Consider the following 27928-nt stretch of genomic DNA (forward strand, 5'->3'; position numbering starts at 1 on the left):
ATACACTACAGCAAGTCACGCATCCAATCAAATGTCACGGGGCGAGAGAAACGCTGTGAGCAGAAGGTCTGTAAAGCAATTGGAGGCCTTTACTGAGACTCTAATGTGATTAAGGGTCTAATGGAGTGATGTCCTTCGCTCCAAGACCCCTCCAACGGTACAGAGAACAGGCGATGCTCTGCGTTTCTGAAAGCTGTCCAAATGTCTTATTAGGTGTTTAATAGAGTCTCTGTGGCGTTACACACCTGACGCCGTTTGGAGACAACAAGATACTGTGACAGTGAGGTGAACAAACAGAGGGAATAAGAGAGAGAGAGAGAGAGAGAGAGAGAGAGAGGCGGGATGAGTCAGAAGACGAGAATTAAGGAATGAAAGAGTGTTGCTAATTGAGTGGCATTACAGTTCTACATCGACGCTCTTATCACGGTGGATGCCAGGAAATAGGAGAAAACACGGGACGAGTGCGTGATTGGGGACAATGAGGGTGTTGCCAAGGCAATGGGGTTGCTAAGGTGTTCATTTTTAACAGCTTAATTTATGCAGTTTCTAGGTCATTGCAACATGTTCTTAATGCTTCTTTACTGGCTTTTTTGTTATTAAAATAACAGATACAATCATTCATGTATACTATTCTGTATCCTCTGTTCTAGAAAATAACCACAGTCCTCCACAAAAGAGAAACACGTTGAGATGAAACCTGACTGCCGACTTTGGTATCGGTGTGCGGTATGAAAGTTTAAATCTCTTGTGAAAATCCAGGGAAGACACACAAGAGATCAAGACACATCAAGAGAAACATCTGAGTGTCGAGCAGTTGCTCATTCATTTCATTACTGCAGAGAGACACAATGAGATAATAAAGAGACTGAACTTGGGATCGTTCCTAGAGCATGAACTGCTAACATTCAAAAGTCACAGCAAACGAAAACAAGGCAAGGCAAGGCAAATTTATTTATATAGCATATTTCATACACAATGTTAATTTAAAGTGCTTTACATAGAAGAAATTTAAAATATTCATTTGATAGAACAGTGAAGAAATAAGAAAAATAATATTTAACCAGTTAAGAATAAAAATTAAAATAAAATACAGTTTAGAACAGAAAATATATTAAATAAAGTACAGCACAAACAGTCGGATGGTCAGAGGCACAGTGCACATTCATTAAATGCAAAGTTAAACAGATGTGTTTTGAGTCTGGATTTGAATGTGGCTACTGTGGGAGCACATCTGATCTCTTCTGGAAGCTGGTTCCAGCTCCGGCTCACATAATAGCTAAATGCAGACCTTGCTTAGAGCGACCCCTGGGTATTTCTAGCTGATGCGATCCTAATGACCTGAGTGTTCTTTTGGGTCTGTATTCAATGAGCATATCTGCAATGTATTGAGGTCCTAGGCCATTGAACCATTTATATACCAGTAATAAAACTTTAAAATCGATCCTATATGTAACTGGTAGCCAGTGTAAAGACCTGAGGACTGGTGTGATATTATCATATTTTCTGGTTCTTCTCAGAATCCTTGCCGCAGCGTTCTGTATGAGCTGCATCTGTCTTTTGGTCTTTTTGGGGAGGCCAATTAGTAGACCATTACAATAATCCACCCTGCTGGTGATAAAAGCATGCACAAGTTTCTCTAAGTCTTGACTGGAAACAAAGCATCTAATTCTTGCAATATTTTTCAGATGATAGTATGCTGATTTAGTTATTGCTTTGACATGACTACTGAAGCTAAGGTCTGACTCTAGAGACACACCGAGATTCCTGACTTGATTTTTTGTTGTTTGACCTTTAGAGTGAAGGTACGTGTTCACCTTGAGAACTTCATCTTTATTTCCAAACACAATGACTTCAGTTTTGTCTTTGTTTAACTGAAGAAAGTTTTGGCACATCCAACTATTTATTTCATCAATGCATTTGAGCAGGGAGTCAATGGGGCTGTAATCGTTTATAGCTGTGGTAAGCAATTTGGTTATTTCTCATTATTTGGCTCATTGCGAGCATGTACAGGTTGAATAGGAGAGGCGCAAGAATTGAGCCTTGAGGGACTCCGCATGTCATGGATGTCCACTCAGACTTATGGTCACCTAAACTCACATAATAACCTCTTGCTTCTAGGTATGACCTGAACCATTTTAGGATTATCCCAGAAAGCCCCACCCAGTTTTCCAGCCTGTCTATAAGTATGTTGTGATCGACCGTGTCAAATGCAGCACTGAGGTCGAGTAGGACCAGCACTGATAATTTGCCTGAATCAGTACTTAAGCGAATGTCGTTTACTATCTTAATGAGTGCTATCTCTGTGATGTGATGCGCGCGGAACCCAGATTGAAAATTGTCAAAGTATCCGTTTGAGCTTAAGAATTTGTTCAGCTGGTTGAAGACAACTTTTTCAATGATCTTACCTATGAAGGGAAGATTTGAGATCGGTCTATAGTTGTTTAATATGGTCTTATCCAGATTGCTCTTTTTCAGGAGGAGTTTGACAACAGCAGGAGATCTGCTTCTAAACAGTTTAACACACTTTTGAAAAAAGATGTGGGAAGTGCGTCAAGGGCGCAGGTTGATGTTTTAAGGTGTTGAACGGTTTCTTCCAAATTTTTGCCATCAATTTCTTCAAAATCAGACATTGTGACTACTTTCTCAAGTTGTGGTGTGATCTGTCTGACCCCAGCGCAACTCAAGGATGTGCCGATCACCTTTCTAATGTTATTGATTTTATCAGAGAAGAAAGAAGCAAACTCACTGCACTTGCTGTCTGAGAGCATTTCACTGGGAAATCTGGCTTGGGGGGTTTGTCCGTCTGTATACAGTAGCGAAAAGAGTCTGGGTGTTGTTTAAGTTGCTGTTTATAATATTTGAGAAGAAAGTCTGTCTAGCTTTGCCTAGTTCCATATTGAAAGCATGGATGGTGTCTTTGTAGATGTTATAATGGACTGCAAGTTTTGTCTTCCGCCAAAAGCGCTCTGCTTTTCTGAATTGTCTTTTCATATTTTGCACCGCTGTTGAGTTTCTCCAAGGTACTTTTTGTCTACCACTCTTCCTGACTTTCACAGGAGCAATATCATCAATTACACTTTTAACCTACGAGTTAAAAGGATCAAGGAGAGAATCAACTGAGTCAGCAGATATGCTTGGTGTTAAAGATATGGCCTAAATAGTACACTAGTGTTCACATTTAAGCATCTCTTCTTGACAGACACAGATCTAACAAGATAGATCACTGACATTTAAAAGTGTTGAACATCATTAGACAGATTCATGTGATGTGAATATTTGAATGTGAGGTGTCGTAATGTTGTCAGGAGTTATATAAAAAGCTTTCTTTCAGTCGGTATGTCTGTGTAGCGCACCGCAGTGTGTTTGTGTTTAATCTCATGATTGGCTCATGTCGGCTCCCGGAGGACGCTGGTTGTTGTCTTGTGAAACATCAGTCTCTTCAGAGAGCGTACAAGCGCTCTGTGGTCTCTGGTAACACAGGACACATTTCCAGTCATCCGTCATTGTGGTGCTGATGAAAGGAGTCTGGACGAGGCTGTGACAGGCGCAGATGATGCTGCTCTGCTGTCAGTCACACAATACTGATGACAATGCTTAAAAAATACACCTCGAACAAGTTGTTTTACAAAATTAAAATGAGGAATATTTGATTGTGGACTTAAAAAACAGTAAAGACACCAGTCACTGCTTTGAAGACTCAAGTACTCGTGATTGTCCCAGTGTCCAGGAAGGAAAAATGTCACTCTCCCGTACCTTCTCCAGATCTGTTCCACATTGGTGGAATGATCTACCTGCTGCTACAAGATCAGCAGACTCTGTTGCCATCTTTAAAAAACGCCTAAAACTTCTGTCAACACGTCGCTGATTGATTTATCCTAATTCTTTTCCCTTTCCTCCTCTTTAAAAAACTAACTAACCTCACTATTCTTAGCTTTGTATACTGTGCTAGGCTTTAATGGACTAGTTTGATGCACTTATGTATTTTGTTGCTGTTGTTATAATTGCGTCCAATGTTTCCTCATCTGTAAGTCGCTTTGGAAAAAAGCGTCCGCCTAAATGACTAAATGTAAATGTGACTAAATGTCCAGTTTGAACTCATCATTGCTTTTCAATGTTAAATTGATTCATTTGTCGGTGCTGGGAAAAAGCATTGGGGTCGTAGGAGAATAGAAGGGAAATCTGTAAACGTTTTAAAACTTTGTATATCACGGCATTGTTATGTTAAAGCTATATTAAAGTTACATTTGAAATACAATCTCACATTGGGATTGAGACATTGTAAAAATTTTAAAAAGCACAACAAAAATAAACTTGAATTAAATGAAACATGACATAATCTTCTTGTTATATATTTTGCTTAACTTAAAATTCTATTTGAACCACGGTTTAAATATAACTGAGCATGTTATTTGCAAAGCTCTGGTTTGAAAGAGGCATTGATTCCCAATGCCAATGCTCATTGGATTTTGACACGCGCTGTACCTCACTTCACATGTTTTGCCGAGCTCGAGTGAATATTGAACAGAAAGAACCTCGGGGGCTTTTCTGATTTCTCGAAAATAATTCTGACCCTCAGCCGCCCGGCCAAATAAGATAGTATGAAGGATTAAAAATGAATGGGGATCTCCAGTCAGGTGAAACGTGGAGATGGCGAGCGGTGGGTAAAAGCAATTAGGAGAAACCGTAGCCCTGCAGCGAGCGAGCCTGTCGTCTGGTTGTGGGTTTCAAGCCCGAGGCTGGAGTTACACCACGACTCTGGGTTAGCCGGGTTCGACTCGGGGAGGCCCAGGCACTTTTTATACCTTCTTCAAAACTCTCGGCCAAACTCGAGATAAGGTTCCTGCCGTGTTCAGGTCTTGTTAGGGGCCTTCTGGAGCTCCAGACGTTATTGGGTTGCCGTATTTTCCTGTCGGGTGACTTTTTGACTGTAACGGCAGCTATTCAGTTGAGAGTTGAGAGTGGACACTGGAGTCATTTTGCAGATGAAATTGTGTCATTGGATACGAGCCGGTATATATATATATAGACACCAAATCCAGGCAGGCCTGAGTTACACCTACAGAATAATACATGCTGCCAAAGTCTGAGAGGAAAAAGAGTTTCTCAGGGTTTACTCGCTATCACTTACATACTACACACCATAATACAAAATATGGATTCGTCCTTCAGTGCGTTGAAACAAATAGGAAATGTACAGTAAAGACATTTATAATGGATGAAGGGTAATCGACAAACAATTCTTCTTCTCAAATAAATAAAGTAAATGAAAATAATCCTAAAATATGCCTTCATGAGAATTTAAAGTGTTTGAATCAGACCCGCTGTAATGAACAAAAGAGACAAGTGTTGTCCAGCATCAGATGGGTGAAGTGTGACACCATATGTGAAGCACAGAGGTCATGAACTCAATGTAAACGTGCTGTCCCGATTAAAAGCAATTAGCTTCACAAAGAACTCGATGATGCGTTTCACAACACACTTAACCTGCGATGACATACAGCACGCAGTCGTGCATGGACCATTTGTGAAGTTTAGGTTGTATGTTGTTACTGTCACTGGATGAAAATAATAACACGCACGAGATGTTCCTGATATAACAGAGTGTGATTGTTGCCAGGGATGTCAAACGATTCATCGCATCCAAAAGAAAAGTCTGTGTACAGTGCATATTAATTTTGTATACACAAACTCATACACATACAAGCATATATTTGTATTAATGTAATGTAAAATATTTAAGAAAAATGTATAAATGTTTATATACAATTTAAATTATTGGAAAATATTAATTAATTCATCAAAATATTTCCTACACAATGAAAAAATCTAGCGCATTCCAATTAATATTTGATTTAAGCCATAATAACTCAAAAAATACAGCTAACTAACACAATAAAACATAATAAAACCTTGATAACATAATAAACAACATGACTTTTGAAATTTTGGAACCAAACTCTGTATATACAGGTATATATGTAGTGTGTGTTTGCTTTTGCACAGTACACAGACATACTGTGTATTAGGTAAAAACAAACTTTAATTCTGGATACGATTAATCGTTTGCCATCCCTAGTTTGCCACCAATGAAATAAATGGAGACGTTTTCTAAAGTGCCACGCTTCTCAAACTTCCTCAAACATTTTTCAACTAATCCCGATGTTACCAACATTATTTATATGAACAAATATAAACAACACAATTTCACCAAACTGAATGATGCATAACTGAGATCTCCATTGACTGAACAACGTCTAAGAAAGAATATTTTCCTCCTCCTTGAGCAAAGCACCACATAAATGATTCGCTTTAAATATAAAACATTCACAGTCGTCTCTGCAGAAGGTGAAGGTTTATGTATTAGGTTTAATGTTGTTAGTGAAGTTCATGCGAGGTGTATTGATGGAGTATAAGCGTATGTCAGCAGGGATTAATGTTGTAATGAACGAGTCCTGCTGTGTTGACCTGCAGTGAAACCTTAGAATGAACGACACTAGAGAAAGAGCCGCTGCGATGGAACATTCACAACATCGTAATGAGCAGAATACACTAGTGAAGGGAAAGGCCGGATGAATAATTGAGAGGTCTCTGTGGATACCAGCTCGACACCTGTTTGATCAGCGGCCCGAGGAGGGGTCCGGGGTCTAGAGGTGACTGATGGGGTCACAGACATGATTAATTCAACTCTGTTCTGTTACGGCACTCTAAGCTGAAATGGACAGGGGTGCATTACTTACACAGAAATTTAACTAGTTGATAAATTACAGGAGGCCATTTGAAAAGATTTAAGCTTAAACTTAGATGTAAACTAAATACAACAGATGAATCTGCTAACTGACTTTCTTTAAACTGTGAAACAAAAGCAAAGTTTAAGGTTGATCAAGAATGGATGATGTTAAGCTCAAAACACAAGAAAAAGCATCATAATATGAGTCTGTACAGAATGTGTGCTATAATACAGGACTTAAACAACCTTATGATCAATGTTTTCTGAGAGGAACACAATAAAAAAGATACCATTTTCTGAAAATAGTCCCTGAACATTTCTCTGGACTTCTCATTCTCCGACAAAGTCACATGGTTTTGAAACACAAGCAACTGAAAACAGTATTTTCATGTCTTGCGTCTGAAGATCTTTGCTTAGCAACCACTTCTATGGGAGCAGCAAACAGAGTCCTGCATCTATTTCTCTCGCTCAGTCTTTATTTAAAGCAGATCATTATGACCAATGATGAATGTACAGCTCAACCGAATGAGAAACAATAATAATGCAGAATAAAGCACACCGTAGTGACCGGAGCTCCTCTGGAACACAATTTCATTTTCATGAGCAGTGTTTTTGATAGCTGGTTGAGATTGACATGCAGGGCTGGAAGCGCTGCCTTCACCATCATGACACCTTATAGGTCAAACCTTCAATGAGAGGATCGTATTGATCCCAAAACACTCACTAATGTCCGCTTGTATTTATAGTTCTGTTGAATATTTAATGATCACGTGAGTCTGACTGTACATAAAGTAAACAGAAGGATTTCGTGTTGACTTTATGACTGATGGTAGAACTCGCATATGATTTTATTCTGCGCTCAGATCAGCGTCTGAAGGTGCTGTGAATACAGAAGAATCACTCAACATTCTCACACCGGCCATAAGCCTGTGTGTCTGCCCGAGAACATGCGCTCTCATTTTAAAGCGCCTTGATGTGTCTGTAGCTCAGAAATGGTCCAGAGTCGTGTTCTCTGTGACTTGCTTGAGAACCACGGATCTTCACACAAATACCATCACAGGCCAGTTTTTTTTCTTTAATCTTCACTCTCAGTTTCCTCATTATTCGATCTTTGTGTGTTTTTGTTAAATCAAACATCACTAGCGTCGCTTTAAATCGCTAACGTGTTTACTGGTGATATGATATTGCTTTTCAAAGCCATTTTAACTGGCCATACAATAACTCCAAAAATAAACATGACCCATAACTAGAGACCAGAACATCTGGCTGGGCTCATTTAACTCGAGCCAGTAAGCAACACCTTAGCAACCACCCAGAAAACCCTAGCAACACACAACCCAGCATTATTCTGTTGAATCTATCAAAAACATTTATTCACTCATTCTTACCCTGTTGAAAAAACTAGCACCATGCTGGTTGAAGCATGGAAGCTGGTCATTTGCTGGTTTAAACTGGTCCTAAAACAGCGCAGGGCCAGCTCAAACATGCTTCTATGCTCTTATGCTAGTTTTTTCAACAGGGTTATCTTATATTGCTTACGTCTCATGTACGAATAGCACACAAAAGTGTTAAAGTTATTATTATTGATTACATTGTTTTAATTGCATACTAATTAATGCTTACTAATTTACATATATTTATATATTCTCTCGCATTACATTTTAAAAGAGCTTGTCTTCCTCTTTGTCTCTCTCTCTCTCTCCTTGGGGAACAGGATCACACAGGGCAGGGCGAGAGCTGCTATAATCTGCAGTGAATTTGGGGCAGCACTAAGATCTCTCTCAAATCTAGGTCTCCTTGGACAATATTGCCCTATGAACTCACGCCAAGACGAATATAGACAGAGACTTGGAAAAATCTTCATCGCTGCTTCTAGGGGTGTAATGATATATCAGTTCACGGTATAATACGATCTTGGATTTACAATTACGACTGCATAACGATATTAGTAAAAAGATTGCCGATTTTCCCTAAAAACATTTAATATTTTGTTATTTTGTAAAAGAATTGACAATGTTCAAGGTTTAATTCAACCTTTTTTTCTAAACAAGAAAATGAATACATACTGTAGATCTGTCACTGAAAAAGAAATGTAACATAAAAATATTATTTAATTTATTTTTGCCATAGTCAAAAATAAATATCCTAATAGCTCTATGATACACATCTTAATGTTTCTGTATTGCGATACATGACGTTGATATATTATCACACCTTTAGATGCTTCACACACAGGGCCTTGTAATGTTTTTAAGTGAATCGACAAATGTTGATGTTGGCCCTGAGCAAAACCTCTGACTGACTCTGATCACTGCGAGAGACACCAAAATGTGGAAAGTGATGACCATGAGCGGTCGAGACAACGATTCGTGTGTGAGTTCATCAGGTCATCTCAGGACGATAAGAACAGGTAAGAATACCAAACGGATTGTGTTTGAGATAAACGCTTCTCAAAAATCACCCAACATCCAAACTTTTCTCACATCTGATCGGCTGAGACCCAAAGAGAAAACACCAATGGAGAATTCATCAAGGGAAACTCCTACGTCGAGTATTTCATCACCTGACAAAGACACTTGTAGCATAAATAAAGTGAATTTGGTGTCAACTTGCCTGCATTAACATGATAACTTTACAATTACGTTTTCTAAATATAAGAGAAAGGAAACTTTCTGATCAGGTGCCACTTCTTGAATACATTCATGTCTGCCTCGTTCACCACCCATAAAACTGCACATACTGATGAATAACAGCAAAACAATGACTGTCAGTCACCGATGTGTGTCTGACCGGTCAAATGTGTTTAGAAATAAGAGTTGTGTTTTCTCTCTCTGTCTCCATCATTCTCTTCTGTTTGCTTCATGTGTGTCTGTCTCTTATTCTCTCAATGCCCCTCGATCAGGTTGTGAGGGCTAGAGGGCTGCATTGGGATTGAGACCCAACGCAAATCTCGCGGGAGCGGGCGGTTTGAACTTTGCTGCGGGCGGGAACGGGCGGCTAAAAAAAACACTGCGGGATAGGGAGGGATTTGGCTTTGGCTAATAATTGTAAAACTGCTGTTTTTCATGTAGCCTAGTTTATCATATTGTATTTTTTTTAAAGCAGTCTATTTTTATGTGCCGTGTGATGGTGCAAAGTTTTTGATAAAAACGAAATTATATTTCAATGTATTGTGTGTTTTGTCTTTTTGTTTTCAATTAGATTTAAACTTGAATAGCCAAAATCAAAGTAGGCTACTTGAAGTCTAAAGAAACGCGCGGTAGCCTAAGCATTTTAGATGTCCCCGACAGCCTAGCCAGGCTACTATTCGTCTTCCTGACCAGTGCGTCAGAATGCATGCAGGCCAGGGAAACCAAACAAACAACCGCATGAATCTCTAATAAAAGCAATACAGATACGTGTTTTTTTCCTGCGGGACGTGAGAACACACAAAATCAATGCATCTCTATTATTGTGCGGGAATAGATTCTCAGAGTTTTGCGGGTGCGGGCGGGAGTGGACATGCATATTGCGGGAGCGGGCGGGAGTGTAACACATACGTTGCGGGAGCGGGCGGTAATGGTCAGAAATTCGGCGGCCGCTGGCGGGAGCGGGATGAAGAAAACAGTCACGCGCAGGGCTCTAGTGAGGGCTCCATCATCAGTTCTTCTCTCAGTGTATGTGCCCTAATGTGAAGCCCTCGCTATTGTGCAAACAGAGTCACTCTAAACACCACCTGTACTGCACCTCATCTCTTCATCTGCTCTCATTTACATGATTTAAACAGTCTTTCTCATTTAGCATTTTATTTTCACTTATGTGATATTTTTCCTAAACGTGAATCAGGGCATATGGAAACATTCCAATTCCAATTCGTCTCATCTGCAATCAAAAGTCAATATTATTGAAGATCTCAATATGAACTCAAACATTTAAAATTTACGCAAATCCAGATGATTTCACCTCTACGGTCTACATTCATTTACACTTCGAGACTCTTCGTGTGTTTCAACAATCACACTCTGTGATTCTCTTTTCATTTCTCCTGAGCATCTTTATGAGAAACATCTGAGACTTGATGAAAGAACACACAACTGTGACAGTACTGCTCAAATGTCCTGAGCTGCGTTTCCCAAACGCATCGTAACCGTTGGTTGATCTTTGTCACCAATAAAGCTTAGATCAATGTAGGCTTACGATGCTTTTGGGAAACGCAGCCCTGGTCTGAAAGAACAGCCTCTCCTCTGGGTATATACAGTCACGGCCAAAAATACTGTCACCCTTGGCAAAAAAAGTTATCGGTTTTGTTTATCCTTTTGATATTATATACATTTTATTAAAGTTAAACAATCCGAGAAAAATCACATTATGCAATAAATAATGTTGTACGAGATCAGGAGTCTGATAATTCAACCGAAGAAACATGCAAATGAGAAACCCAAACCCAAGACCACAGGGAATTTTCCACGGCTGGCTCATGTGATCCGTGTGTGTGTGTGAAAGGTAACAGGATTCCTGCAGCAGATGGCTATCGTGTCTGAACCGAGCAGATATCTGCCGTGTATAACATGTGTGTGTATTGCGTAATGTTTACATGCGTGGAAACTTCAGGAATTATATGATTAATAAGGAACCCCATGAGTACGGGCTTCTGGTCGTATATGTCTAAAGATGAGGAATGCATTGTGTTCTTACATTTAAAAACAGCATAACAAATCTAAGGACTAACAAACTCAACGCCAACAAACTCACTGACCAAAGACATCAAACCGATGAGTTAATCAGACTCAAAAGAATAAACGTTTCATGCGTATCATTTAGTTAAAAACACGTACCCACAAGTATGATTGTTTTGAATTACTATACAATTCCAATTTCAGCTGGTCGATGCAACGCCAAAAAAAACACACCGATCTGACCATGGCATATATTTCATCATGCAGGGCACAACAGTGTCTATTGTAGTCAGGACAATGCAGGGTAGAAAAAGATGCGCTGAACCACAGACACATCAACGGTCAGGTCTGCTGTGACCTAAAGCTGAGAGAAGAGAATCTATAAATACAGGCCGACAGAAATAACAAACATATGAATTTCTCTCTCTCAGACACAAAAGACCCGCTCGGCACCAGAGAGAGAGAGAGAGATGTTCTCTGCCATGTTTTCACACAACTTGCATCATATAAATCAAGTCGTATGTTACTGTGTTTAGGGTCATGATAATGTTTCCCTGCTAAACTGACAGTCTGAAACACATTTACTAGAAAACATATGTACTGAGTCAAATAAAATCAGCCTTTAAACAGACGACTGAGAAAGATGCATCTGTCATATTTATTCTCATGTCTCGTGTTAATGATGTAATCTTCAGATGGGTCTCCAAGCAACTGATGCAGACCTGCGTGAAGCGATCGCTACAGTATAGTCTGTCATATGAAGAACACACCTGTGTTATGCCGCGGTCAGACTACACTTTGAACATGCAAAATTCTTTCGGGCGGTGCTGTGAAAATGGTCGGGAGCGATTCCTTCTCCTTTCAAATTTCTGTACTGAGAGGTCACGCTGTGATGTTTTGATCTTATATTGGTCTCATGCTCTCACGTGATGTGAATTGCAGGTCAGACTTCACCAAACTTAAACTTTGCTACGCAGCAAAATATCTTCTGACGGGCTTGTGTTTCTGGTCTGTCGCATTTGCATGCCTATGAATAGAAGTCAATGGAAGGAAAAGTCAAGTGTGACCGCGAGTTTAGTGTTTACGTGTACAATACACTCAACTCCACTATAGAATCATAACGATGAAGATCTGATTACATCTATGAGACTAAAGCTACACGAACCATTAACTTAAAACAGCACACGTATGACTCTCCGGTGTTGTTCCACAGATTATAAATTAGGATGACATGTATGTTTGTAAATGAGATTTGAAGCTGTCTAGAGGATCAGAATCTTCCAATCGATAAAACATGCGGATTGTTTCTAAGAAACTCCAGACACAGTTCAGGGTCATCGCGGTTTCTTTGAACAAATACACAACTATACAATGACTTATCTATTTCTAACATATTGTCTAGGAGTCAAGGTACACGGGTCACTATCACATCACTTGAGGTAAAAAACTCACGACAAGTCTGTCCAGACATATCCCTTTAAAGGTCGCTCTAAATTCTGTGTAATAAAACTGCTGAGTCACTTACAAACGGCAGCGCATCTCATAGAACACAACGAAAGATGTTTCATTCTTGTATAAAAAGAGTTGAGAAACTTGCATCTGATTTGCATGATAGCAGCTGAGAGCGACAATGGTGCCAGAAACATGTTTCAGTGGGATTGTGGGAGCGTTGTGTCTGAACATCACACCTGACGCTGACAGAAACCTCACTGAAGCTGTGCTCTTCACACTGTTTGACTTCGCTCAGGATATTTTTCCATATTCAAATAAACACCAGGATAGGGATTTCACATACAGTATAGCGACACACGGATGTGTTTCATTTATTAAAAAGAGAGGGACATGGGCTGCCTAAAGCTACATCTAAAACATCAAGAGAGACAAACACACGCTTTCATGTTGGGTTTCAGCCAGTTTGTAATAGCCACCCAGAAGACCCTAGCAACCACACTAACAACCATTCAAAATATCTTACCAAGACTATGATGAGAACCCGTGGGGAGCTGAACCTGAATGCACACCGAGTCATTGAGACTCAATTCTGCTCCCCACGGCCATAAAAGGTTATAAATTGTACAGAACGATATTTAGTGTAAATCTAATAATGCAAAATGTTTTCTATGATCTTTAGGTTTAGGGGATAACGTATACAGTTTGTACAGTATAGAAATAATTACGTCAATGTGTGTTTGTGTGCATGTGAGAATGGTTTGTATTTGTGTGTGTGTGTGTATGACCCATGGCCGGTCCCCACAATTCAAATGGATTAGTAAACATACAAAATGCAGTTTATTTGGAAATGTAAAACTGCAGAAAGTTTTCTGTGATGGTTAGGGGAAGGCAATAGAATATAAAGTTTGTCGAGTATAAAAATCATTAAGCTTATGGAATGTCCCCACAATGTATAGAAACCTCACGTGTGTGTGTGTGTGCGCACATATAATAGTGGTATGAGGGCGTGTTTGTGAGATTGTATAAAGGTGTGTATGAGTATGTGTGTGTTTGTGTGTAAGTGTCTAAAAAGGCAAAAATTCATGCAAATTTAAATATAATGTAAATGAATGTAATTCACATTGATTGATTCTTTTCTAAACTATGAATCAATCTTCTACATCCAGCAATCACAAATTCATGATAATTCATAATAAAGTCATTTTCACACAAAGTGAAGAGTTCATAACACTGTGTCTGTAAAACCTTCTAAAGGACCAGTTGTGTTTTCTCTTCCAGTTTTAAGTGGATTATACAGACATCTCCGGGGGTTGGTCTTCTTCTCCTGTGCTCAGCGTGAAGACACTGATGCTGCGGGGATCTGCTCTAAAGCTCTAAATCTAAAGTCTGATCTTTTCTCTTTTTCTCTGATCCCTCAGATTTTCTGTCAGTCTGAGAACCGTTTCAGCTAAAGCTTCTAATGGACGGTAACAGGCTCAGGTAAAATAGATAAACATCAGAAAACAATGTATAGAAACGAACAGACACGGTACAACTGAAAGCACAAATTAACAGTCAGATACAAACACAACATGAGCAAACCACAGCCGTGAAGAGTTACATCCAAACCCACTTACACATCTAAGAGAGAAGAAGACAGTTGCACAAGAAACGTGACGGGGAAAGTGATTTCTTTCTAGGAATAGTAAAGGTCAGGTGAGACCCACGAGAGGCGGCGGGAGTTTTACATGGATGGTATGATACATGCTTGTTGTCAGAGCGGACGCTCTCTAGAGATGTCAGCGTTCGCTTGGGCTTTCTCATTCAACAATAGCACAGAAACTGCTTGTGTAAGCTCTTCACGTCTCACAATAGATGCTCTCCTGGCCTCTTAATAACTCTATTCACATTTGATTAGTCGCCAATTCTGGACGCTGAAGGTCAGATCCAATCAATAACTGTGTCATGCTGAATGAGGTCCAAGTCATATTCAACAGGACCTGCCTCGTAAGGGTCTTTGCTTGTGAGCTCCTTTTAACAGAATTTTTAACAGAATTAGATCAACTTTCAAATTATAACAGAATTGTATTTACAATCAACTATATTTACAAATTAAACAGGTTTACGTTCACTTCCATATAAGAATATAACATGACTGACATCATGATGATGTTAACTGAAGAAACAGTTGTGCTCAAAAGTTTACATACACCTTACAGAATCAGGAAAATGTTGAAAATTGAAGGAAAGTGTCATGATTCTATGGCATCATGTCATGTTTCTCTTAGTTAAGTGGCAGGATCATGACAGAACCTCATGTTTAATGTAGAGAGACAATTATTGTTCTTATGGCCTTCCATACACTCTCTCCGGTCTCGTCTCTGTACCCATCCTCTCATTACCCTCGTTATTGATCAATGCCCTTCACCTGTTCCTCTCTTGATTTGCTCCCTTATTTAATGCCCTTGTGTCTTCTGTCTCGTGCTGGTTCATTGTGGTTGTGTGGTGAGTTCCTGTCAGTCTAGTTCAGTTATGTGTAGTTTCGTAGTTAATGTTTAAAGTTTATTTGAGTCTTGTTTAAGTGTAGTTAGTCTTAATCCTGTCATGTTATTGTATCCATGTTTTGTTATGTTACCCCCTCGTGGGTGTTTGTTTTATTATTTATTAAATATGTTAACCCCTTGTTACCGGCTGTCTGCACCTGGGTCCTCTGTCCGTGTCTCACCACGAGAATCATGACAGAAAGATGAATTTTGAGAATGAAGGTTTGTTTTTAATTTACATATTTACATATTGTTGTTAACACAAAATAATAACTGAATTTATAAAAATAACCCAGTTCAAAGTACATTGACCTGATTCTTAATACTATGTTACTTGGACAAAAATTATAGTTTTCGTGTTAATATTTATTGTATTATTATTGTTTTCATGTAAATACCATTATCAATAATAATATTATTATTGTTAATTTTGTTATTATTTTGTGCTGTGGACTTTATATAAACATCTGTGATGAAATTGCCTGTTCAGCACAACACTAAATTGAAAACAAATTTGGACTGAAATCTTGTATCTCCATATTTTGTGATTTTTATCTTTGCCATAAATCATTATTATTATTAGTCACCCTTCACTAGGTTTTGCGAAACAAAGACTGCCGACCATTAAAAACTGTTAAAAAGTGCTTGTCAACTTTGACAACACAGAATTTTATCATTTTAAAAATACAGTATTTTTTAAACTTCCTGAAAAACTGTGACTCTGGACATCCGAGGTTTCCAAAAGAAAGCCACAAATATTTCTTAAATTAAAAAATAATATATTTTCCAGATTCTGCAATGTGTATGTAAACTTCCGAGCACCACTGTGCTGCACATCTGAGATGACACTAGGGTAAATATGGTAGATTATGAGAGACCGTTTATATCCGAGTGAATTATTCCTTTAATCGTCACATTAAGCAATGGTTTGTGTGGACTACAGACATGAGTGGAACATCAATGATCCGTCAGATAGACCGTTCAAAGAATTACCCAAAAATATTACTCATGTGTGAAGTACTGTAAACAGGATTCAGGAGTCACAAGGCCCTTCTATACCAGTCAATGTGGGTTCTTTTTAATACGCGAGATATAAGTGTTGAGTATATCACCTATTGAATCTAAAGATCTGGTGCTCATACAGTGACAACAGCCATATGTACATGATAATCTTTACCGCATTACTTAAGGAAATGAAAAAGGCTTTTTTTTAGATCATTCGCAACCAACAGATTAAATCACAAAGCTGCTAAAAAGACATCACTGAGGTCATGAAAGTGGAACGAATACTGTTCTAGGTTCAGATTAAAAGAGCACTGCTTTAACTGTTTATCTGTAAATTGGTTTAAAACGTTAGAAACTACAAGCATCTGCCAACGTCTCAAAGATGACCTCACGCCTACTAGAAAAACCGTCAGAAAAACGAAAGGTTTCTTATGTAACATCAGGTGGAGTGGATGAAGAGGATTTGGTAACCGGTGCCCTACGTGAAGCGCAGGGTTGTACTCTCCTCGACTCGTCTGGCTTTCACGCATTAGCTTCTTGCACTTTCTCTCTCTCATGCCTAATGTAAACGGAGTTGAGTTAAAACTCGTAGTGATTGATGAAGTATCGGTCAGATCAGAGACAGACAATAGAGAGCAGAAGCGAGCCATTCATCACACTGAAGGCTAATGCCAGCGCACGGGCCGCCAGATGAATGATCGCACCGGCACGAGAACGGGAAGAGAGAGAGAGAACTCCGCTTCCCTCTCCTCATGAGGAAAGATCGGAATCCCCACTTCTGGAGCTGTGGAGCGATGTGTTTTTTCCACCTGAATTATACATGAGAATCAAAGTGTGTGTGAAGTCATCTGGGCCTAATCTGAGTGTGTAGTGTTGAAAAAGAGGTCTGATGAGTGTGTGTGTGTTTTTGATAGATGACAGCATCGGAGTCAGTAGCTAACAGAAACAAAAGATACAACTCCCTTCAAAGAGAAAATCATAATATTGTAAAAAAAAAAATACATGAAGCTCTATACTTATACTATAAAATATGTGTACTATAATAAGCACAATATAGAGGAGCTACACAGCATCTGGAGATACTACAACTATCATTAACAGGCTGAAAAAAATACAATGAGCTACAGTGCCCTCCACTATTATTGGCACCCTTGGTAAATATGAGCAAAGGCTGTAAAAATAAATCTGCATTGTTTCTCGTTTTGATCTTTAATTTAAAAAATCTATAAAAATGTCAACATTTCATTGAAGGAAAACTATTTGAAGACGGGGAATATCACATTCTAAAAAATCTTTTTTCTTCCATACATCTTGGAAACAATTATTGGCACCCGTGTGTTTAATACACTCCACAACCTCAATTTATAAGAAAAACAGCTGTGAGTGTTTTCTTTTTAGTCTGATGAGGTTTGAGAATACATTGAGAGTAACCCGTGTCCATTCCTCCATAAAAAACATTCTCCAGATCCTTCAAATGTTGGTGCTCTCTAATGTTCAGTTCATCTCGCTCATTTTCTATAGTGTTCAGATCAGGGAACTGTTATGGCTGTGGCAGGGTCTTGATTTTGCGTTCAGGGACAGATTTGTTGTTGATTCTGATGTTTGTTTTGAACCAGTGTGCTGATGGAAGCTATAACCCCGACCCATTACAATATTTTGAGCAGAGCAGGTCAGGTTTTGATTTTTATATCTGTTGGTATTTGATATCAAACATGATGCCATGTATCTGAACAAGATTTCCAGGACCTCAGGTATGAAAGTAGGTACACAACAATAAAGATCTGGTGGTATATTTAACTATGGACATCCCCGTGTGTACAAAACCCGTCTTATGTTATTGCTGCCAAAACAACTCTTTGATTTCATATAGAGCTCAGTCCTGGTTAAAGTTCCAGGATGGCAGATTACTTTGGTGGAGTTTGGTTTCGGCATGAGAGCAGAAGATTTGTTTCTTGACCAGTGTCCCAAAACAATATAGACACACGTTCTCTTTTAGGCAGATTGGCAACAACTCTTTGCAACAAGTCCATTGACACTTAATTAATGCCCTGATGTTGGAAATGGGAATTTATACTGTTTTAACCATTTCCTTTTAAAACCCACTATTTTGTGTAGCTCGAAAATCTTTTGCTGCACGTCAGAACTGGATTCTTTGTTTTTACCCATTGTGATGAATGATTAAGGGTGTTTGGGCTTTGTGTTACTTAATATGTCATGACTGGACAACATCATGTTTCTAGTCACTTTTCAAAGTTAAGCGTTATCAATCCAGTCAATAAGAGAAACATTGACCATCTAATGTCCAACCACAGAGAGAGTCATTATTATACATTTAACTGTACATTTCAAGGTATACTAATGTCTTTAGTCAGCGCAGGGCAGAAGTACGCCGGGCACCAGATGAACACCAAACACACGGCTGAACGTATAAACAGTGGAAACTATGATTGGTGAAGTGATGATGTCCAGTCGGAAGGAACGTCAACTATCAGCTGCCTGGAAGCAAACATGATCCTGTACAAACTCTCTCTGAGCTTACGTCTCACTCTCAGTTAATGTTCTCTCTCTAAATGATTATTTCGTGTCCGTATTGATGAATGACTGCTGTCAGAGAGTAAAACAATGAGCTCAAACAGTACAAAGTAATGACAGACTGTAAAAATCTAAGTCGCTCTGGCTTTGAGTTTTCGTACAATTATAGATTCCTACCATTTCAGAGTAAATCACAACAACAAACACCAGGAAACTCGAACGAGAGCAAGTGTTGAGCAAGTAATATCATTTCAGCGTACAAAAAGATGTTCGACTGCCAAATTCCCAGTGAAAAACTACACAAGGCAAAATCCACAAATCTGAGAAGGCAGATATTGAAACCAAACATATGAAATAAACTTCCAATTCTACCCTGTTCGGGTAGTCACAGAAATGGTATTAAGTATTTGTCTTTTTTCTGGTCATATCTATGAGATAGTCTGTGTAATTTGTAATATCGTTGAAATGAATGTTATTATGCCTAATAATGTGTAGTACAGTAGTACCGTCCAGAGACAGTAGGGGGAGATGCTGCGTTGACTGTGGGGTTAAGGGTGAGTCGCGAAGAGGAGAGCATTACGAAAGCAACGCCACGATATTAAGCAGCACAACTCTGTCTCTCCTTGTGTGTCTCTTCTTTTCATACAGGTGGGTGAAACTGATCACTAAGGACATGAAAAATTAGCGACTATGTTGATTTCATGTGTATGTTGAGGTGTTTAGACATCAATATCGATTGCAAAGCCAATTAGCTGCTTCCGGTGTGAGGTTGTGGATTGAAGTAAGTCCACCAGTTACTGGCAGTAGAGCACAGTGATTCGAGATGTGGTCCATTGATTGTATTTTGCCACATTCGCAAAACTGATTTACCTTCATTTTCCAGCTATGGAGGGTTTTAGCCCATCTTCCTTGTGCTGTGCGTATTCTGTTGAGTGCAACCCATTTTCAGCGGGGAAGATCTGATCCCAGTTGCATGATGGTGGGGTTGAGTACAAGGCTACTGTTAGGTATGTTGACAATGTCCCAAACTGATTGCAATGCTGGTTGCATTGTTGGTTTGACCTTGATAGTTCTTTAAGGCCTTAGCCTTGTCCCATGGTAACTTTCGGGACTTAAGTCTTTTGTTCGGGTGGTCAGAGATAGTCCTACGGGTGTTGTTGTCAGTCTCAGTGATCTGTTTGAAGTATCGGGATGATATTTCATCACAGCGAATTTCAGTAGGGGCAATATTTGACAGAACCGATAGCCACTCTAGCTTTGTTGATTTTAGGCACACAGTCACTGTGCGCATTGCGGCTTTGAGCTGCACATCAATGTTTTTTGTGTGAGCACTTGAGCTCCAGACAGGAGCACAGTACTCTGCCATAGAGTATAACAACGCAATTGTCGCAGTGCGAAGAATGTGTGCTCCGGCACCCCATGTTGTACCGGCTAACTTCCTAATGATTTTGACACGAGCCTTCAGTTTTTGTTTAGATTGCTCGATGTGAGCTTTGTAGGTGAGTGTGCGGTCGATTGTGACGCCAAGGTATTTCAGGTTTTCCATCTTTTGCACACATCTGACCACACAAGTTTACATCAATGCTTGCGTTGCAGTTGTCGAGGTGATGTGTGCAGATCACGTTTTTTGAGGGGTTGGGTCATAGTTTCCAGGTGTGAAAATACTCCTCTAAACTCTTTAGGTCATTGGTAAGTAGTGTTCCAACTGTTTTTAGATCTCAACCGTGTGCGGAAGCGCAATGTCATCAGCGTAGATGAGCTTAGTGTAGGTGGTTGGAGATATGTCGCTGAGAGGTTGAAAAGTGTGGGTGCGAGGACTATTCCCTGCAGCAAGCCGTTATTCACAGTTCATTGTTGGCTGCACTTTCCATAGAGAGAGACGTGGATCTTTCGGTCAGCGAGTAGTGCTGCGAGGAGTTTGATTGTCTTCTTGCACCACTTAAAAAAACATGGGAGGCCAAACCATTTCACCAGATTATGTCGTATGGTGATGACAGGTCCACAAATGCGCTGGCCATGTTCTCCTTTCTTTGAAATCCAGCCTCGATGTTGTTAACGAGCCTGATGACCTGGTCGCAGGTGCTTCAGTCTGGCCTGAAACCTCCCTGTTCCTCCAATAAGGAAGCCGCGATAGTTGGTGCGATGCGTCTGAACTGGGTCTCGGGCTGTGGTCTATCAACAGCAAGCAGACAGGCTCTGAGTCATAGCTATGGCTCCAGGACATTGACTCCCACCGAGAAAAGCTACGGACACCACTCCCGAAAGCTTGAGTTCCTGGGACTCAAATGGGCGGTTTGTGAAAAGTTCTGCAATTACTTGTTCTAAGTGCCACACTTTACAATCATCACAGACAACAATCAATTGATGTATGTCCTTAAGACGGCCAAGCTCCACACTGTGGGATTTCAGATTCGACATTCGCTACAGACCGGGGAAAGTGATCCGTGGATGAGGACACACTTTTCCGATGCCCCCTCGATATCAACATGTTTTCTTAAGCTGAAATAGAGAATGATGTCACCTGGATCGCAGCTCTTAATGCACAACAAGAGGAGATTGAGTGTCAGCTTGGAGGAAGTCTAATGATGCTTGACTGCTTGGAGTTGAGAATCGCCCAGAGGGAAGATCCTGCTGTTGGCAAGGTGATAGAGTTAAAGGAATGTGTTTGAGAATCGACGCCTGACATGAAGAAAACTGAGAAAAGAGGTTTCAAAAGACTGTTGTATGAGTGGAGAAAACTGGACCTGCCAGAGGGGCTGCTCTATCGTAAACCAAACACAGATCTCAACTTGTTCTTCCAAAGAAGTCTAAGCAAGTGGTCTTGAAACAGTTACACAATGACATGGGACATGTAGGGATGGAACGAGTGCTAGGCCTAGTGAGGAGCAGGTTATACTGGCCTTTCATATAAAAAGAGATTGAGCAGTATGTCACTTAACAGTGTCGATGTTTATAACAGAAGAAACCAGTGGGGAGAATCAGAGCTTCCATAGGAAGTCTTACCTCTAACTGTCCATTGGACTTAGTGTCCATCGACTATCTGCATTTGGAAAGAAGTAGAGGCGGATACGAGTATATTCTGGTGGTGGTGGACAATTTTACCAGATTCGCCCAGGCGTACCAGACGAAAGACAAATCTGGGCTGCCGGTGGCTGAAAGGATTTTCAACTATTACATTCCAAGGTTTGGGTACCCTTGCCAGCTTCCTTACAACCACGGACGCGAATACGAGAACCAGCTCAATAAGATTCTGCAGCGGTAGATGGGTGTCAGCAATTCAAGAACAACACCTTGTCACCCCCAAGCAAACCGAGCGGAACATTTCAATCATACCTTGCTAAACATGTTGAGGACGCTGGAGGATAAGGAAAAATACCTATGGAAAGATTACCTTCCAAAGGTAGTACACATGTACAACTGTACTAAGCATGAGGCGACAGGATTCTCTCCATTCTTCCTTTTGTATGGAAGACATCCCCGCTGGCCTGTCAACCTGTTGTTTGGTTTCAGAGAAAAAGATTACCAATACTCACCTCAAGATTACGCTGGAAAGTGGGCTCAATGGATGGCTGACGCATACAAGCTAGCTTCGGATAAAAGAGGAGAAAGGAGACAGAGTGAGAATGAAGTTGTCACGGATGGGGAGATTACTCTGGCTCTGGTAAGTATTCTCTCTCTATATCTAAAGGCAACTTTTTAATTGATTGACTCATCTGCTGCACGAGAAACTGAATTGATGAAGGAGGGACAAGAGGAGATGATACTTGTGGAGAGAGAAAGACAAGTGGATGGTCCTATGGAACAAGCTGCAAGAGATGGATATGTGAGAAGATCCAGCTAGAGAGAGGGAACCTACAAGAGTCTTTACTTATCCCTCATTGGGCCAACCCAATTATCAACGGACTGCTGGGATAGGAGTAGCTCAGATGTTGTCAGCACAGCAGTTAGCAGGTTACTCTAGAGGAGCACAAGACTATAATACTTCAGTATTTTCACAGTAACACAATCATTCATTTTATATTAGAGTAAATGGGTCAGTGTTATTTAAGACATCAATTTTGTTGGGAGAGTGTGAAACCCTGTTCGTGTAGTCACAGAAATGGCAATAAGTATTTGTGTTCGTCTGGGAATTTGTAATATTGTTGAAATGAATGTTATTATGATGTGTAGTACTGTCCGGAGACAGTAGGGAGAGATGCTGCATTGACTGTGGGGTTAAGGGTGAGTCGCGAAGAAGAGAGCATTACGAATGATAAAACTGGACGAAGGACGTTGCGACTCTACAAAACTTCAGCCGCTATTAGATTATTAATGATAATTTTAAATCTAACTTTTTTTCCTTGTTGTGCAAGCACTGTCGAGCTTGTGCAGAGGCAGCAGTTTTTGCCAGAGGGGAACTGGAATCCCCTGGTTAGGCCTGGTTTCCCTCTGAGGTTTTTTTTCTCCTCGAATGGAGTTTTGGGTTCCTCGCCACTGTTTGCCTGGCAGGGGGGGCTGCTAGAATTTGATAGTCTTATTTAATTAAAACTGCATGTAGGAATTTATTGTGTGTCTGATATTTGACCTGTGTTTTGACTTCCATAACCTTTTATGTTTTACTTATAGTCAATGTTTTCTTGTACAGCTGCTTTGTAACAATGAAAATTGTAAAAAGCGCTATATAAATAAAGCTGACTTGACTTGACGAAAGCGACTCCACGATATTAAGCAGCACAACTGTGTCTCTCCTTGTTTCCTTTCATACAGGTGGGTGAAACTTATCACTAAGGACATAAAACATTAGCGACTATGTTTCACATCGAGTTATACGGTTACAAAGAGATCGTATTGAGGTTTATGGGAATGGCATTTACTCGTACGTGTGTGAGTAAGACCGAATCTAATATCTAAAGAGAAAAGCCTTTTAAAACACTGAAGACCCAGACGAATGTTTATTGTGTTAATTGGTTTATGTATGTTATGATATATTTTGTTGGTGTTTAGAAATATTATTGTTTGTTTAATGATCGCTAATACAGTTCAAATGTTTATATAATTGTAGATTTATTTACAGTGGTTTGCTAAACTTTACAAGTATCTGTACATACCAGAGAGATTGTGAAATGTGGTGATGTAAAGAGTGAAGTATAACTGGGTTTCTCCTCGTTTCTTTTCATACAGAAAACATATTTACTGCTGCATCACCAGTCGCACGGTGGGCGTGCTACACTTCAAATTAAATTTGAATTCATCTGGTGAATTTGAATTCATCTGGTGGGTTTGATTGATGGCTTCAAATTGTTATTTTTAAAGAATCTGACATTGCCAGAGAAAATACCACTAGACTCAAAACTACTTAAAAGTGGACCAACTTTCCGACCTCAACTCTAAAAAAGACTAGCTTCACAAATTCTGCATTAAAAACAAATGAAAGATTATGTCTTAAAGCAAACAACTGGAACAAACAAAGTAACTGTTTTTTTAGGTTTAATAATCATCTGGGTTTGTCCTACCGTCCTTCCTGTATAGCGCGATCTCCACCTTCCTCTCCTCAGAGCCAAGAAGCGCCTGCGCCATCTGCGCGATCGCCAGTCTCTTAGTGTGCGACCCGTAGAGAAAGTTACAGGTGCATGGCTTCTGCATGATCTCAGCACGCGTGTAACCGCACATGTGACAGAAGCCATCGTTACAGAAGATGATGGCGCAGTTCTCCACTCGAGCATTGGCTATGATGAATTTTCTGCCTGTGAAAGAGAAAAAGAGAACGTTGAGGTCGTTTTGATGTTTGGCCAGCAACAAATTTGAGGTGTTTTTAGGTTGGACTTCAGAGCTGCCGCCATCTGTTCCTTTCAACAGAAGAAAACACCTGAAAAACAAGAGCTTTGATCTGCGGCTTCATTTTCAGAATGTTCTAGACAGAACCATCATCTCTCATGACTGCAAAATCAACTGAGAGTCATAACTGAGAAAAAACACAATCATAGCAGCAGACAGAGTTACCTTTCATTCTGTGAGAGTGTACATACAGTAGTTTTATGTGTGAACAAAAGAAGAAAACGCCTAAGCCTGTTCTAATAGTGTTTGGATGATAAAATGTTCTTTCTAAATAAAATGTTAGCTAAGTAATAATAGCTATGCTTAAATTATATAATTCTTGAATAACTTAAATGAAGTAATCTAAAGGAAAATGTTAGTGCTCAGAGGTAGCAGGCTTTTTAAAAGCAAGGGACAGAAAGAGACTCAAAAACTGTATGACATTTAAAAGCATGAAGGGACAAAGGAAAGAAATGAATTCAAAGACTGGAACACACTACACGACTTTTAAAATCTGAACAGATTAAAAAAAATCCTTGACACCACACTTGCAGACTTTTTGAAAGTTTGCAGAGAAAAACGGGATCACACACTACGCGATCAAATCTGCAGACTAGCACAGACTGAATGTGGGCAAAATTCCAGCGTTATGGACATGACACAGAAATGATCAGAGAATGTATTTGTTATGAATATATGGAACCATATGTTTATATGTGACTAAGCCCTTATTGATAGAGTCTAAACATCAGAAAAATGTCAGTCTATGAACAGATTTTCTATTTTTTTAAATAGAAAATGCGTTATGGATGTGACAAAAAAGGACAACTTAGAAGACAAACTTTATAGGATATATGTGAATTAAAATGCACAAACCTGAAGCAATAATACCCAACGAATGGAGAAGGGACGCCTCTTTATATGACATGAAATAGTTACTTTATTTTATTTTCCACTTGCCCATTAATGAGTCTGAATATGTGCCGTTGTGGATGTGACAATCCTGAAAACGTCTCGGTTACGTATGTAACCTCCGTTCCCTGATGGAGGGAACGAGACGTTGTGTCCACAGAATGGGGTTTGACTTGAGAACCTACCTTCTCTGACTGACTTGAACAGGCCAATGAAAATTGGCGAATGAAATTTGCATGCCGGACTCCGCCCCCGGATATCCGGGTATAAAAGGGAGCCGGCGTGCCGCATTCATTCACCTTTTGTGCTGAGGAGCCTGAGGATCTTGCCCCGACTGCTGCAGCGGGCGGCCAGTGTTGTGGCATGAAGGACACAACGTCTCGTTCCCTCCATCAGGGAACGGAGGTTACATACGTAACCGAGACGTTCCCTTTCTGTCGGTCTCTCGACGTTGTGTCGACAGAATGGGGTTCCTCGGAAAACGCCACAGCGCTGTGCCGCGTCACAATTCCTCGCGAAGCGACGCTGACTGGCCTGGGCGTGTCAGACGTGAGCGCTTTAGCATGAATTGCAACCTTCCAGTGGAAGGGAAGATGTCCAGAGCTTTCCTAAAAAGATGGGAGCCCCTTCCACCGGCCGTCACGGACGGCGGCCTAGTTCTCTTAACAGCAAGAAGGCGCCCGGCACCGTAAGGGCCACTGGGAAGCGTCATTCCCCCCTGAGGGAAAGCGCTACGGAAACCACTTCCTACCGCAGGGAGGAGCTTTAGTGGAGATTCACACACGGTCTCACCGGGTAGGGGAGAGCACGTGGGAGACATGCAGACACGAGAGGGTGTCGCGAGCAGGTGAAGTACACCTGGGAGAGGTCATGGGCCATCGATTGAGAGCCATTCATGAGAAGACAACAGACGGAACCGCCCTGTGGGGGGGTTACTACGTGTGGAGCACTAGGCCTTGTTTGAGTCACTGCTAGAGCTCAGAAACAGGCCAAGGGAGGCAGGGCCGGGCCCGCCGCCGAGGAGTGCTTAGTGATGGATGGAATGCCTACTCTTCACCCACGTGGGGGGAAGAGGGGAGGCTAGATAGCGCCGCGTCTCACCTATGGAGGGGCGCTATCGCAGGCGTACGCCCACCGGCTGCCGGACTTACCTGGCGGTGCTTCGTAAGACTCTGGCTAATACCGGTTCCACGCGGAGGCTGTAGAACCTCGCGAAGGTGCTGGGCGTAGCCCAACCCGCAGCTCTACATACGTCTGCCAGAGGGGCGCTCTGAGCCAGTGCCCACGAGGAGGCCACACCCCTGGTGGAGTGTGCCCTCACTGCAAGCGGGCACGGGAGATCCTGTGATCGGTAAGCCATTGATGGCGTCCACGATCCAGTGCGCCAACCTCTGTTTGGAGACAGCCCTCCCTTGTGCTGACCCCCCAAAACAGACAAAAAAGCTGCTCAGAGCTCCTAAAGCTCTGCGTGCTGTGCAAGCAGAGGCGCAGCGCGCACTGGACACAACACGGAAGGGGTTGGGTCTTCCTCCCCAGAAGGGAGCGCCTGCAGGTTCACCACCTGGTCCCGAAAGGGAGTGGTGGGAACTTTGGGCACGTAGCCAGGCCGGGGTCTCAGGATAACGTGAGATTGACCAGGCCCGAACTCTAGGCAATCCGTGGCCACGGAAAATGCTTGTAGGTCCCCTACCCTCTTGATGGAAGCGAGCGCCACTAGGAGAGCCGTCTTCATCGAGAGATGAGAAAGAGCGGCATCTCCGAGGGGCTCGAAGGGGGGCCTCTGGAGGCCCGCCTGGACCACATTGAGGTCCCAAGAGGGAACGGAGCGTGGACGGGCCGGATTCAGCCTTCTCGTGCCCCTTAGGAACCTAATGACCAGGTCGTGCTGTCCCAGAGACTTCCCACTAACTGGTTCGTGATGAGCGGCAATTGCGGCTACATACACTTTCAGCGTGGAAGGGGAGAGATTGTTCTCGAGTCTCGACTGCAGGAAGGACAGCACGCTCCCGATCGAGCATATCTGTGGGTCTTCTCCACGAGAAGAACACCAGGACGAGAAGAGGCGCCACTTAAATGCGTATAACCGCCTTGTGGCCGGGGCCCTAGCCTGAACAATGGTCTCTACCACCGCTGGGGGTAGACCACTCAGGATCTCCTCGTCCCGTCCAGGAGCCAGACATGGAGGTTCCAGAGGTCTGGTCTCGGACGCCACAACGTGCCCTTCCCCTGAGAAAGAAGGTCCTTCGTCAGGGGAATCGGCCAGGGGGGAGTTGTCGTCAGGAGCATTAGCTCCGAGAACAAAGTCCGGTTGGGCCAGTAAGGCGCAACTA

The 27928-nt window shown here is 41.2% G+C and overlaps 1 protein-coding gene across 1 annotated transcript in view; it reads right to left on the reverse strand.

Moving 5' to 3' along the window:
- Positions 1 to 24557, reverse strand: part of kcnh2b (potassium voltage-gated channel, subfamily H (eag-related), member 2b) — a gene marked incomplete at its 3' end in the record, with an annotated part of 110163 nt that extends 85606 nt beyond the window's left edge. The window contains exon 1 of the mRNA XM_079487596.1: positions 24386 to 24557. Within this exon, the coding sequence (XP_079343722.1) occupies positions 24386 to 24542 (157 nt within the window). The 5' untranslated portion in view covers positions 24543 to 24557. The remainder of the gene's footprint in view (positions 1 to 24385) is intronic.
- Positions 24558 to 27928: the final 3371 nt, after the last annotated feature.

The sequence above is a fragment of the Barbatula barbatula genome (assembly GCF_947034865.1).
Source record: "Barbatula barbatula genome assembly, chromosome: 23".
In the NCBI taxonomy this organism is placed as follows: domain Eukaryota; kingdom Metazoa; phylum Chordata; class Actinopteri; order Cypriniformes; family Nemacheilidae; genus Barbatula; species Barbatula barbatula.